Raw genomic sequence first — 16,107 nt, 5'->3', positions numbered from 1 at the left:
AAATAGTTTCCACTTCAAAGCTGTTTGCCATGAAATAATCACAGTCAAACAGCAGACTACATGCGCGGACAAATTTCTGGACAACCAAATGGGAAGATAACTGTGATCTGTGGCCATTGCTCAAGCTGATTCGTACAGTTTGCCAATGATTTTGTTTCTTCCTATCCCAGTGAACGTAAACGAAATAACAGACAATTATTAAATGTACTCACTCCTGGCATAATGACCTCCTCTATGTCTTTAAAGATGTCCTCCCATTTCTCGCCTGACTGCGGCGCTGATTCCGGAACTAGATGGCGCATGTACCCAGGCGACACATCTGGGAAGACGCGCCGAGACCGGATGTTCTTCAGATAGTCAGAAATGTAGTCCACCATCTCCTTGCCTGAAACATAAATTAAATATATGATCGAGTATTCCCTCCATCTGGAAATATATGCAAGGTGAGTGGTGGTATTGTGATGACCCAGACCATAAAACTAGCTTTGGGGAAATACATGTTAAAGGCATATTGTCACAGACCACTGACATATTTAAAGGCATATTGTCACAGACCACTGACCTATTTAATGGTCTAACAAAGTATTACCTGAACAAATATAATTTGATTTGTCCCTAAATGTACTTAATTCAATCATCTTCATAACCACATACTCCATTTTTTAATGACATTTTGTAAAAAAATTATTGAATTATGGCAATGGTCCATAATTCAAAACCTAAAATTGCCGAGAGGGATGACATGGATTTCACTCCATCATGGTAGGTGATATGATAGCTAGATTTGGTTTCCAACAATTAATGTAATTTTTATTTATTATCAATTTTTAGAGAAATAAGGTCCTTAAATCTGTGACAATATGCCTTTAATACACAAAACAATTAGTGTCGCGATAATTATTGATAACTTTCTGATCGTCCGGCTTTCAGAGGTACAAGTTACAGTAATTAAACACATTGAGGCCGAATTATTCGTCCGGTGTTCAGTTTCCGTAGCCCAGTGGTAAAACGTTCGCGTATTGGTGCTTTAGAAAGATGACAAGTACACTATAGATTGAAGGGGCGGGACGTAGCCCAGTGGTAAAACGTTCGCGTATTGGTGCTTTGGAAAGATGACAGGTACACTATAGATTGAAGGGGCGAGACGTAGCCCAGTGGTATAACGTTCGCGTATTGGTGCTTTGGAAAGATGACAGGTACACTATAGATTGAAGGGGCGAGACGTATCCCAGTGGTATAACGTTCACTTGATGCGTGGTCGGTCTAAGGGGCGGGACGTAGCCCAGTGGTAAAACGTTCGCGTATTGGTGCTTTGGAAAGATGACAGGTACACTATAGATTGAAGGGGCGAGACGTATCCCAGTGGTATAACGTTCACTTAATGCGTGGTCGGTCTAAGGGGCGGGACGTAGCCCAGTGGTAAAACGTTCGCGTATTGGTGCTTTGGAAAGATGACAGGTACACTATAGATTGAAGGGGCGAGACGTAGCCCAGTGGTAAAACGTTCGCGTATTGGTGCTTTGGAAAGATGACAGGTACACTGTAGATCTAAGGGGCGGGACGTAGCCCAGTGGTAAAACTTGATGCGTTCGCGTATTGGTGCTTTAAAAAGATGACAAGTAGTACACTGTAGATTGAAGGGGCGGGACGTAGCCCAGTGGTAAAACGTTCGCGTATTGGTGCTTTGGAAAGATGACAGGTACACTATAGATTGAAGGGGCGAGACGTAGCCCAGTGGTATAACGTTCGCGTATTGGTGCTTTGGAAAGATGACAGGTACACTATAGATTGAAGGGGCGAGACGTATCCCAGTGGTATAACGTTCACTTGATGCGTGGTCGGTCTAAGGGGCGGGACGTAGCCCAGTGGTAAAACGTTCACGTTTTGGTGCTTTAGAAAGATGACAAGTACACTATAGATTGAAGGGGCGGGACGTATCCCAGTGGTATAACGTTCACTTAATGCGTGGTCGGTCTAAGAGGCGGGACGTTGGTAAAACGTTCGCGTATTGGTGCTTTAGAAAGATGACAAGTACACTATAGATTGAAGGGGCGGGACGTAGCCCAGTGGTAACTTGAACGTTCGCGTAGCCCATGTAAAACGTGCGTATTGGGCTTTAAGATGACAAGTACACTATAGATTGAAGGGGCGGGACGTAGCCCAGTGGTAAAACGTTCGCGTATTGGTGCTTTGGAAAGATGACAGGTACACTATAGATTGAAGGGGCGAGACGTAGCCCAGTGGTATAACGTTCGCGTATTGGTGCTTTGGAAAGATGACAGGTACACTATAGATTGAAGGGGCGAGACGTATCCCAGTGGTATAACGTTCACTTGATGCGTGGTCGGTCTAAGGGGCGGGACGTAGCCCAGTGGTAAAACGTTCGCGTATTGGTGCTTTAGAAAGATGACAAGTACACTATAGATTGAAGGGGCGGGACGTATCCCAGTGGTATAACGTTCACTTAATGCGTGGTCGGTCTAAGAGGCGGGACGTAGCCCAGTGGTAAAACGTTCGCGTATTGGTGCTTTAGAAAGATGACAAGTACACTATAGATTGAAGGGGCGGGACGTAGCCCAGTGGTAAAACGTTCGCGTATTGGTGCTTTGGAAAGATGACAGGTACACTATAGATTGAAGGGGCGAGACGTAGCCCAGTGGTAAAACGTTCGCGTATTGGTGCTTTGGAAAGATGACAGGTACACTATAGATTGAAGGGGCGAGACGTATCCCAGTGGTAAACGTTCGCGTATTGGTTCACTTGATGCGTGGTCGGTCTAAGGGGCGGGACGTAGCCCAGTGGTAAAACGTTCACGTATTGGTGCTTTAGAAAGATGACAAGTACACTATAGATTGAAGGGGCGGGACGTAGCCCAGTGGTAAAACGTTCGCGTATTGGTGCTTTGGAAAGATGACAGGTACACTATAGATTGAAGGGGCGAGACGTATCCCAGTGGTATAACGTTCACTTGATGCGTGATCGGTCTAAGGGGCGGGACGTAGCCCAGTGGTAAAACGTTCGCGTATTGGTGCTTTAGAAAGATGACAAGTACACTATAGATTGAAGGGGCGGGACGTAGCCCAGTGGTAAAACGTTCGCGTATTGGTGCTTTGGAAAGATGACAGGTACACTATAGATTGAAGGGGCGAGACGTATCCCAGTGGTATAACGTTCACTTGATGCGTGGTCGGTCTAAGGGGCGGGACGTAGCCCAGTGGTAAAACGTTCGCGTATTGGTGCTTTGGAAAGATGACAGACTATAGATTGAAGGGGCGAGACGTATCCCAGTGGTATAGCGTGGTCGGTCTAAGGGGCGGGACGTAGCCCAGTGGTTAAACGTTCGCGTATTGGTGCTTTGGAAAGATGACAGGTACACTATAGATTGAAGGGGCGAGACGTAGCCCAGTGGTAAAACGTTCGCGTATTGGTGCTTTGGAAAGATGACAGGTACACTATAGATTGAAAGCACGAGACGTATCCCAGACGTATGCGTGGTCGGTCTAAGGGGCAGTAGGTAAAACGTTCACTTGGTGCGAAAGATGACGGTACACTAGATTGAAGGGGCGGGACGTATCCCAGTGGTATAACGTTCACTTAATGCGTGGTCGGTCTAAGAGGCCGTAGCCCAGTGGTAAAACGTTCGCGTATTGGTGCTTTGGAAAGATGACAGGTACACTATAGATTGAAGGGGCGAGACGATTGTTCACTTAATGCGTGGTCGGTCTAAGGGGCGGGACGTAGCCCAGTGGTAAAACGTTCGCGTATTGGTGCTTTGGAAAGATGACAGGTACACTATAGATTGAAGGGGCGAGACGTAGCCCAGTGGTAAAACGTTCGCGTATTGGTGCTTTGGAAAGATGACAGATTCATTTCAACTTTTTTTCCCGTGCTTATATCCAATTAAGGTTCAAGCACGCTGTCCTGGACACACATCTCAGCTATCTGGGCTGTTTGACTAGGACAGTTGTTTAGTTAGTGGTTAGTGTTATCCCTATCCCGAGTCAGACCTCCGATCCTATCGGAGACCGGACTTTGGATAGGCGTGTTCGAAACCCTAGTGGTATATGGACACGTTAAACCAGTTACTAAGCTAAGCTAAGTGGTTAGTAAGAGAGAAGAGGGTGTAGTGGTCTTACACCTATCGATTAAGTCGTTAAAACTCGCTCTGGGTGATGCCGGAACCGGGCTGCGAACCCAGTACCTATCAGCTTATGTCCGATGGCTTAACCACAACACCACCGAGGCAAATGGTTACGGCTATATCATAAATGCACAGTTAACCTTCTACTTTGTTAAAAGAAACATAAAACAAAAAACAAAAAATTATTCAATTCCTCTCAGTGGCGGATCCAGAAAATCCATTTAGAGCGGGGGGAGGGGGGGGGGGGGCAGTGACATGATATGGAATGCAAAAGGAACTTTGGGAGAGGTTTGGAGAGGGATCGTAAAAAAATAAAATCAATATAAAATAAAATTATATATGTCGCAAAATTTAGGGAGGGGATGGACCCCTGCCCCCCCCCCCCCCCCCCCCCCCCCCCCCCCCCCCCCCCCCCCCCCCCCCCCCCCCCCCCACCACCCCCCAGATCCGCCTCTGGCTCTATCTGGTTGAATTCAGTCCGGAACAAGATGGACGTAAAAAAAAAAAATAATAATAAAAAAAAAATAGCGTCGATCGAGAATTTATAATGACGTACGACGAACTCGATGGCAGAAGGTGGAGATGCCTGATAAAAACAAAATGGCGCTTAGCAATTTATTAGGCGATGGGAAGAGATGATTGTTGCACGCGATACGTTTCCAATAAGCAGGCGATTGATGGAATGGCTAAACGAGTCATTCCAAGATGTGACGTGAGTGTAGATAATGCCAATTATCTGCCCGTGGATTGAATTGCCACAAGATGGCGTTATCGGCGTCTCAAGAAAGAAAAACCTTTACAAGCGGGGTTTTATTATTATTATTATTATTTTTTTTTTTTTAAAGAGTGCATTTTCGAAGTTGCAAGTGTCATATTTAGTTATTTTTTACAAGTATTTGTGATAAATAACTTATAAATAACATTAAAATTGCAGACGCGGATTAAAGGATGCCCTAAAATGATAAATAAACTGATCTTTTTTCACTCTTTTTATATTTTTATTTTTTTGCCATTGTGATGCCGTTTTGACAAGTTGGTGAATGTACCGTTTTTCCGTTAGTTCCCTCCCCCGCAGTTGTGATGTGTTGCCACTCAGTGTAAAAAGTGATTTCTACATAAATCTTTCGCCAAAAAAAAGAAGAAGAATCTGAAGATACCCTTAACTAGAGGGGTCAGTAATATTTTAAAGGGACTGTCATAAATTTGTAGTTATGGTAAGACAAGTGGCGGGACGTAGCCCAGTGGTAGAGCGCTCGCTTAATGCGCGGTCGGTCTAGGATCGATCCCCGTCGGTGGACCCATTGGGCTATTTCTCGTTCCAGCCAGTGCTCCACAACTGGTGTAACAAAGGCCGTGGTATGTACTATCCTGTCTGTGGGATGGTGCATATAAAAGATGCCTTGCTGCTAATCGAAAAGAGTAGCCCATGGCGACAGCAGTTTTCCTCTCTCAATATCTGTGTGGTCCTTAACCATATGTCTGACGCCGTATAACCGTAAATACAATGTGTTGAGTGCGTCGTTAAATAAAACATTTCTTTATTTCTTTTTTTCACCGTAAGACATCCCGGACGGTGGGCCAATTGGGCTATTTCTCGTTCCAGACAGTGCTACTTGATTTTTGATATTACGCATCCTAAGACAGGACACACAAGTAAGTAAGTAAATAAATAAATAAATAAATAGGAAAATCTATAATTCGCAACAAAGCATTGGATACCCAGCCACACTCCAATATGTTCGCACTTTCCCTCGTCTATTATCAACCATTACTAATCCGCACCCACCCACCCACACACCCCCCCCCCACACACAAACACACACACCCACACACCCACACACACAAACATACATCCACCCTCATTCATCTCAAATGTAATGGCTATGGTTGCATTGTACAATATTTCTATGTAAAAGTTCAAATATTTACGGAGTGAAAACAGCTTCAGCTTTGATTGGTAGTAAAATGTGATATTGATTATTTGTGCAAATACTATTATCTATTCCCAATAAATTAATATACTTTTATTTAGTATTAATTTGACAGGATTATACACGGTGGTTGAAACCTAAAAAAAAAGAGGGGGGGGGGGGGGGGAGGGGGTGAATGTTTCTAATAAAACAAAATAATAATAAATAAATATAAATACCAAAAATCCTTCCCACAGGAAATGCCTTTTTTTTTTCATACTGTGGAATTTACTACAAGTTATTTATTTCTAAGCCGATTGATTTCTAAACAGCACACAAAAATAGCTTCTTCTTTTTTCAAAACAGTTTTACTTTTCTTCTTACATCAAACTAAACTGAAATTATTTACACAAAAAAAAATCCTGTTTTGTATGAGGGTGGGACGGACTATAAGTAGTACTAAACCAAATAACTTCTGGCTGGGTTAAAGTTGGAGGTGCACCCAACTTTTGATAGAGAAGTGAATACCACAAGTCCTGTGATTGTGAGTGTGTTGGTTGTAAAAAATAATAGTTTCATCTGGGTAAAAAAAAAAATGCAATTTTATTTCATCTAGTACCAATGTGTCAAGTAGCCTTGTGCTTAAAACATGTATGGGGTACCTGTAAAAAAAAAAGTACTAGAATTTTGTGCGGAACTAGGTTAGTCATAGACGCTACCCGTTATCTCAGAAACGAGCATCTTGACCCCCATTTATTTCTGATTCACTGTGAGGGGTGGTAGTATTTATATCAGTGGCGTTTATGTCGATTGATACGCTGCAGGTAGGAGCTTTAGCCACATATGTTACTATTGTCGTCTATGGGATTTGATTTGGTAGTATACACCCTATAACTATTACCATCCACATAACCAAGAACATGAAATGTATGAAGACACATGTATTTTGTTAAAATAGTACATGTGTATGTACTTTTCTTTTTCTGATGCTGTATGTGTGTGTGTGCGTGCGTGTGCGTGTGCGTGCGTGTGTGTACTACTATGTATCTGTACGTAATGAATTCAGGGCCCCAACCCTGACATTACATATGTGTTCTGGGACATTAAAAAAAAAAAAGTGCAAAGAATGTATAGAATCGATTAATTTGTATTTATTAGTAACACATAAGGTAAAATAATTGGAGAAATACGACACTGGCGACTATAACAATGAACACTGAACTACAAGAATGAACATATAAAGAACAAAAAAAGAAAAGAACATGCAATGTAATTAAATATACAAACACACTCATACATATATACAAAGCAGGCAGCTCAAAACGATTGTTTCGTTCGCGCTTTGTTCATGCTTAACCTATTTTGCGTAACCTATTTTTCGTTTGCACATTACATTTAGGATATCAGTTACATAGACATCACAAGTGAAGCAAAAAAAAAAAAAAGGTAAATAAAAAAAAAAAAAAAAAAAAAAAAAAAAATAATAATAATAATAAAAAAAAAAAAAAAAAAAAAAAAAAAAAAAAATCCATTACATTACAGGTAGATTAACTGTTGGGCGTAGTAGTTTTCAAAATGTCACAATTGCGACATCTTGGGCAATTGCTTCAATAGTGCTGTCTGGGTAAGTTGTACTTTTGAAATGTATGAAGACACATGTATTTTGTTAAAATAGTACATGTGTATGTACTTTTCTTTTTCTGATGCTGTGTGTGTGTGTGTGCGTGCGTGTGCGTGTGCGTGCGTGTGTGTACTACTATGTTTCTGTACGTAATGAATTCAGGGCCCCAACCCTGACATTACACATGTGTTCTGGGACATTAAAACAAAAAAATTGCAAAGAATGTATAGAATCGATTAATTTGTATTATTAGTAACACATAAGGTAAAATAATTGGAGAAATACGACACTGGCGACTATAACAATGAACACTGAACTACAAGAATGAACATATAAAGGACAAAAAAAGAAAAGAATATGTAATGTAATTAAATATACAAACACACTCATACATATATACAAAGCAGGCAGCTCAAAACTGCGAGAACGATTGTTTCGTTTGCGCTTTGTTCATGCTTAACCTATTTTGCGTAACCTATTTTTCGTTTGCACATTACATTTAGGACATCAGTTACATAGACATCACAAGTGACGCAAAAATAAAATGGTAAATAAAAAAAATAAAAATAATAATAATAATAATAAATAAATAAAAAAAAAAAAAAAAATTAAACAAATAAATAAAATCTATTACATTACAGGTAGATTAACTGTTGGGCGTAGTAGTTTTCAAAATGTCGCAATTGCGACATCTTGGGCAATTGCTTCAATAGTGCTGTCTGGGTAAGTTGTACTGAGATCAGTTTTATTATAGAATGTTAACATTATCGGCAATGGGAACTGATTTGGAGGAACACAACCGTATTCATTTTTAACCAGATCTTCCTTGTTTCGTAAATCCCTCCCAGCGCGAACTGCGTTCCTAGGTATGAAATCCATCTGGTCGATAAAAGCATATTAACAATGCGATACCTTGATTTATTAGATCGTATTACATAAGCAATTCAGTTTTATGACACTTCTACTCAATTATACACGAGATGCGTGCTGAGTTCTGCATATTTATTGAGTAATTAATACGTAGAAGTTTTATTTTCAACGCTCACACTTATCCCGCATAAAATGTTCCAGGCTGAATCAAAATATAGACAAGATTTATTTCCAAGAATGAAATTTTCACACCGTCGGAAATACATATTGGGGGATTATTCTACATAGTGTCTTAGATTTTGGAATAGATCCCATAATTCTCTTCACGGAATCCTACGCACCGACTAATACATAAATCTACACGTTGTGATCGAATTTCCAGCAATATGAAAATTTGATGAATGCTGAAAATGTCAGAGTAAGAATGATGTTTCAAAGTAATTAGCTATTTTAAGTAGCAAGTATTTAATATAAGCAACTCAATTAGTCCGTAATGCAATCTATAATGGCATATTCTAAAATTGGCAACTGTAATATTTTACTATTTTTACGCATGTTTGTGATAAATAACTACTAATCCATCCATCCCACACGTAATCTTTGCATAACTGACCCAAGAAATATTTCACTATTTGACATTTATTTCTGATAAATAACTACGCATCCATCCCACACACAGTCTTTGCATAACTGGCCCAAGACATATTTCACTATTTTACATTCATTTCTGATAAATAACCACGCATCCATCCCACGCAAAGTCTTTGAATAACTGACTCAAGAAATATTTCACTATTATACATTCATTTCTGATAAATAATTAGCAATTAATCCATCCCACACACAATTTTGCATTATTGATTCAAGAGAATTAATGGTTCATTATTTTACACTATTTCTGATAAATTAATCCATTACACACAATCTCACCCTTTGCATAATTGATTCAAGAAATATTTCACTATTTTACATACATTTCTAATGAATAATTACAGATTAATCCATCCTGTATGCAATATTTGCATCATAATTGATTCAAGAAATATTTCTCTACAGTCTTTGAATAACTGTCTCAAGATATATAGTTCAATATTCTACATTAATTTTTGATAAATAACTACTCATCCATCCCACACGTAGTCTTTGAATAGCTGACTCAAGATATAGTTCACTATTTTATATTATTTCTGATAAATAATTACGCATCCATCTCACATACAGTCTTTGAATAACTGACTGAAGATATAGTTCACTATTATACAATTATTTCTGATAAATAATTACGCATCCATCTCACATACAGTCTTTGAATAAATGACTGAAGATATAGTTCACAATTTTACATTAATTTCTGATAAATAACTACGCATCCATTCCATACACAGTCTTTGAATAACTGACTGAAGATATAGTTCACAATTTTACATTAATTTCTGATAAATAACTACGCATCCACACCACACAAAGTCTTTGAATAACTGACTCAAAGATATAGTTCACTATTATACATTCATTTTTGATAAATAATTATCAATTAATCCATCCCACACACAATTTTGCATAATTGATTCAAGAGAATTAATGGTTCATTATTTTACACTATTTCTGATAAATTAATCCATTACACACAATCTCATCCTTTGCATAACTGATGTAAGAAATATTTCACTATTTTACATACATTTCTAATGAATAATTACAGATTAATCCATCCTGTATGCAATCAAGAAATATTTCGCCATTTTTCATTATTTCTGACAAATATACAAATTAATCCATCCCACATACAATTTTTGCATAAATAACTCTATTTTACATTAATTCTGGTAAAAAAAAAATCGATCCCTCATACAATATTTGCATAATTAAAAGCATACTGTCACAAATATAAGGACTTTATTTCTCTAGAAATGAATAATATATCAAAATTACATTAAATTTTACAGACCAAATCTAGCTATTGCGTCACTTTAACTACTTTTACCATAGTTTGACACCCAATAGCCGATGTATTTTTCGTGCTGGGGTGTCGTTAAACATTCATTCATTCATTCACTTTAACTACACCAAGATGGAGTCAACCCTCTCAGCAATATTAGTTTTTGAAGTATGGACCATTGCCATAATTCAGTAATTTTCACAAAATATCATTAATAAATGGAGAATGGTGGTTACGTAGATGGTTGAATAAAGTACATTTAGGGACAAATCAAATATATATTAATACTTTGTTAGGCCATGTAATAGGTCAGTGGTCTGTGACAACATGCCTTTAACTCAAGAAACATTTCACTATTTTACATCCATTTCTGATAAATACCTCCAAATTAATCGATCGCATATACAATATTTGTACAAATAACCCAATAAATATTTTGCCATTTTACATGTGTTTCTGCTAAATTAATTGATCCCACACATCTCCTTTGCTTAAAGGCGCTCAATCACGGATGGTTGGCCTAATTATTGACCCAACAAAGTATTATATGACAATATATACATTTGATTTGTACCTAAGAGCACTTTATTGAACCATCTACATAACCAGCATATTCCACTTATTATTAATATTTTATAAAAATAATTGAATTATGTCAACGGTTTATAATTCAGAGAAAAATAACGGTTATTTGGAGAGCAGAGGTGTGACGTATTATTTTGAGTCAAGTGACGGGCATCACCCGAATAACCGCAGTGTCAAAACGATTTACCAAGCTCGTGTAACGAGATCGCTTGACCGTCCTCTGCGACGTAGGGTAAATACAAAAAAATAACAATGAAAATAAGTTATTAACAATTATTAAAAACATGTACTGAATGATAATAAGGTTATATATTAATTTATTTTAGTAACAAACGCATGTTAAACGTCGACAATCTCGACTAGTTAGGCGTTTGCATCTATAGGTAAATTTATCGTTAGTCGTATGCAAACAAATTCTAAACATCAGGATCACAAACACCTTCATTTTCCACCTTGTCAAATTCATGTTATGCAAAATATGCCATAGCAGCTGACTTGGGATAGGAATTGTTACATTTTAAAAGAATACTCTGAACTAGATGGTATTTATATACGATGTGACTATATATACGACGGCCGTGTATATAGCCTCCGCTTACGAGGGCTGGCTATATTCACAGCGACGATGTATATAGGCGGTAAATAAGTATTTGATTGATCCGTATTACCGAACCATCTGGAACAGGAGGAATACATACTTTGTACTGTACGAATAGTGCGTTTTCTGAAAAGGGGAGACGATGTGTGTGTGTGTGTGGGGGGGGGGGGGGGGGTTCCTTGAAATCATTAAATTTAGGGGGGGTGGGTGGGGTGGGGTGGGGGGCTTTATGAATCTATGAATAGCATAATATTGCCCCTACAGTACTAACAAAAAAAATAATAATAATAAATAAATAAATAAATAAATAAATAAAATAAAAATTACAAATTATCAGCTGCTGAGATAGATTATCTGAAAGAGAAACTAACTTCGGACAGTACATAGACTAACAACAGGGCTTGAACTTAATAATTTTTCACTAATTGCAATTTTGAGGCTCCTTACGTAAATATTTTTTAAAGTTAATTTTTACGCAAATAAATATGACTAAAAGGTTATTTTCCTGTATTTAGTCATATTTCAAATGCGCAAAATTGCAAGGGGCAATAAAACTCAAATTTTTTTTTTTTTAATACCAGTAACGCTGAGACCACTCCTGGGTCCCCCTCTAAATTCATGTAATGTTTCTGTAACAACCGCCCCCCCCCCCCCCCCCCCCCCACACCGCGACGTGATTTTACCAACATTATAATGCATGTAATGATAATAATAATAATAATAATAATAATAATAATAATAGTGTATTATTATTATTATTATTATTATTATTAACCTACTACTACCTTTTTGGGATGGAGGGGGCGGTATTTTATCGGGGGAGGGGAGTTCTATAAAAATGCAATATTAACGTGCGTGCACACACGCACAAACGGCAGGCTGAACTTGTCCGTGCACGCAAAACTGGATTCAACTGGGTTAAGTAATAATTAAGCCAACCTTTCGACGGCAAAACATGCGACAGTAGGCCCCTATACTGTTTGTCTGGGGGTTTGTGTGTGTGTGTGTGGGGGGGGGGGGGGGGGGGGGTTGTTGTGTTTTGCTTGTTTGTTTGTGCGGGGTTTTTACGCTGTACATTAAACCGAATGACCACTTTGCGAATCAATTAACGAAAAACGACTGGCTGGTCGTAATGCCACATTGTGACGCTGGAAAACATGTTATCCGTTTTCGAACCAAGCACTATAGCGTTGTAATCGTCTAGACTATCTCCCCTGCTAAATTCCATGCATACGCTCCTGATAATAATAATAATAATAATAATAATAATAATAATAATAAAAAAATAAAAAAATAATAAACGGTGAGTTCATGTTCCGACTGTTTATTATTTTATTTCCGGGTATTCGCAATTATTTTCGTCATGAAATAATATTTCTTTTTATTATTTTATTATATACCCGGCCCTCATTTGCCAAGTCTCTATACACGGCGGTTGTTTATATAAAATTCTAAAATACATTATACGGTTGTCGTATATACAGCCTCATCTCTACGAGTCTGTCTTGCCGTATATTTTTATGACTTTTCACAAGAAGAGTTCCAAATTTTTAAAATTAAGCGTGTCATGGAATTCCCTCGATCGTAGTTCAATTAAAATGTTTTGGATCATAAAATAACTAGGTTTGGTTTTCCAAATGAATGTAATTTCCATTTATAATTAATATTTAGAAAAATAAGGCCCACTGAATCCGTAATCGAGCGCCTTTAAAGGGACATTCCTGAGATTACAATATTTTCTTGTTTAGAATATCAGTGTCTGTATATTCAATGTGTTTCTGGTCCTCTTAATATTTGTAAGAAGCCCAAACTGGATTTTGTCTGTCTACAAACAATTTCGTACGTACGAGAAACAATATTTTAGGAAACAAAATTAAATTAACGTAGTACAAATATTAGAACGATCAGAAACACGTTTAATATACAGACACTAATATTTTATGCAGAAAACTATATTTGATATGTAATTACAATCGTTAAAAGTCTCTGTTAGTCGATAACATCTTAAAAATTGCAGCAAACTCAGGAATGTCCCTTTAATTGACTGACGAAATATTTCGCTATTTTACATCCACTTGTGATACATAACTACACATTAATCGATATTTGTATGAATAACCCAATAAATATTTTACCATTTTACACGTGTTTCTGATAAATGACTACACATTAATTGATCCCACACATCTTCTTTGCTTAATTGATTGACGAAATATTTCGCTATTTCACATTAACTACCAAATATTAAATATCAAAGGTAAAGACAGAAAACGAACAGGAATAACAGTAATCGATGGTTTAACAGTATCCATTGTTAATATTTTATTTTCTGAGACAGCCCAACTGGTAATTAAAAAAAAGAAAGAAAACATGTTTTATTTAATGACGCACTCAACGGTTATATGGCGTCGGACATAATATATTATGGTTAAGGACCACACAGATATTGAGAGAGGAAACCCGTTGTCGCCATTTCATGGGCTACTCTTTTTCGATTAGCAGCCAGGGATCTTTTATATGCACCATCCCACAGACAGGGTGGTACATACCACGGCCTTTGATATACCAGTCGTGGTGCACTGGCTGGAACGAGAAATAGCCCAATGGGTAACTGGTCATTAATAACAGTATAATAGTGAAAGTAACAACAAGTAAACTTTTCTCAATCAAAGTGTCGTGTCTGTATATATTCTACGAAGAACTCCTGTTATCTTGTCACTGTAAATAACTGTTGTACAATCATTCCGCATATGCTGTCGTTTGGGTGTACCGAAATAAAGTTCCAAAGTTTAAAGGCATAATGTCACAGACCACTGACCTATTTAATGTTCTAACAAAGTATTATCTGAACAAAAATAATTTGATTTGTCCCTAAATGCACTCTATTCAGCCATCTTCATAACCGCTATACTCCATTTATTAATAACATTTTGTAAAAAATAATTGAAATATGGCAATGGTCCATAATTCAAAAATTAAAATTGCCGAGAAGGATGACATGGATTTCACTCCATCATGGTTCAGTTAAGGTGATGCGATAGCTAGATTTGGTTTCCAACAATTAATGTAATTTTTTTTTTTATTATCCATTTTTAGAGAAATAAGGTCCTAAAATCCGTGACAGTATGTCAATCTAATTAAAATTAGCTCCACTATTACATGTGGATCTAAAGACAGCCAGTTGGAGCTCATGTCCACCAATCAAAACCTTACTTGCAGAATCCTGCCAGTGATTTAAAAATAATTTGAAAACATTCCGAATTATCCTGAGGGATTACGATATGTTTACGTGTGAATTACGAATGCCTTAAAACATGTTTATTTTATAAATAAAATAATTTGTAATGTAAAACTGAGACTGATTTTAGTTAGGTTTTTTTTTTTATAAAAATAAATAATAATTGTTTAATGTAAAATTGAAGACTGATAACTCCCACCCCGTACGTGTTTATTGGTATGGTTCGCTGTACTGCGGCCACTAAAATAGACTCGCCCGATATTTTTAGAATTTGTATGCTTCCAAATAACGTTATAAAAGGCGAAGTGTGATTGGTCAATATTTAAATTATTATTTACAGACGAAATGTTACCTGGACATTGGGGACTACGCAGTGTTGTTAGTTTTAAATCACTGGCAGGATTCTGCAAGTAAGGTTTTGATTGGTGGACATGAGCTCCAACTGGCTGTCTTTAGATCCACATGTAATAGTGGAGCTAATTTTAATTAGATTGGACAGTATGTATGCCTTTAATGTATTTGTGAACATGCTTAACTATTTGATTACTGGTATCGTTATTAAAACGTGTCTCGACCGTTTATTATCAGACATTTAAGCCATGTACAAACGTTACCGTTGATTTAAAACCACTTAAAGGGACAGAATCTAGTTTCAGCCTAAGAAAATGAACACTAAGTTTAGTTAAAGAGACAGACCCTAGTTTCAACCTGTGAAAATGAACACTAAGTTTAGTTAAAGAGACAGACACTAGTTTCAATCTGTGAAAATGAACACTAAGTTTACTAAGTTTAGTTAAAGAGACATACCCTAGTTTCAACCTGTGAAAATGAACACTAAGTTTAGTTAAAGAGACATACCCTAGTTTCAACCTGTGAAAATGAACACTAAGTTTAGTTAAAGAGACATACCCTAGTTTCAACCTGTGAAAAATGAACACTAAGTGACTTTAGTTAAAGAGGACATACCCCTAGTTCAAACCTGTGAAAAATGAACACTAAGTTTTAGATTTTAAAGAGACCATACCCTAGTTTCAATACCTGTGAAAATGAACCTAAGTTTAGTTAAAGGGACAGACCTTCGTTTCAACCTGTGTGAAATGAACACTACGTTTAGTTAAATTAGTTAATCTACAAACCTGTAACACATTTGGATAAAGTTACAATTGACTGAAACTGACCCTGTGCCTTTGAAATTATTAATACCC

At 37.3% G+C, this 16,107-nt stretch overlaps 1 protein-coding gene across 4 annotated transcripts in view; it reads right to left on the bottom strand.

Annotated features, from left to right (window-relative positions):
- Positions 1–16,107, bottom strand: part of LOC121373443 (histidine decarboxylase-like) — a 73,250-nt gene that overhangs the window by 31,838 nt on the left and 25,305 nt on the right. For all 4 annotated transcript variants that reach the window (XM_041500103.1, XM_041500102.1, XM_041500105.1 and 1 more), the window contains one exon: positions 213–385. In XM_041500103.1, coding sequence (XP_041356037.1) covers positions 213–385 — 173 coding nt within the window. The remainder of the gene's footprint in view (positions 1–212; positions 386–16,107) is intronic.

The sequence above is a fragment of the Gigantopelta aegis genome, chromosome 5, assembly GCF_016097555.1.
Source record: "Gigantopelta aegis isolate Gae_Host chromosome 5, Gae_host_genome, whole genome shotgun sequence".
In the NCBI taxonomy this organism is placed as follows: Eukaryota; Metazoa; Mollusca; class Gastropoda; order Neomphalida; family Peltospiridae; genus Gigantopelta; species Gigantopelta aegis.
Note: the sequence above shows the minus strand (reverse complement) of the source record. Positions and strands in the feature narration are given on the sequence as shown.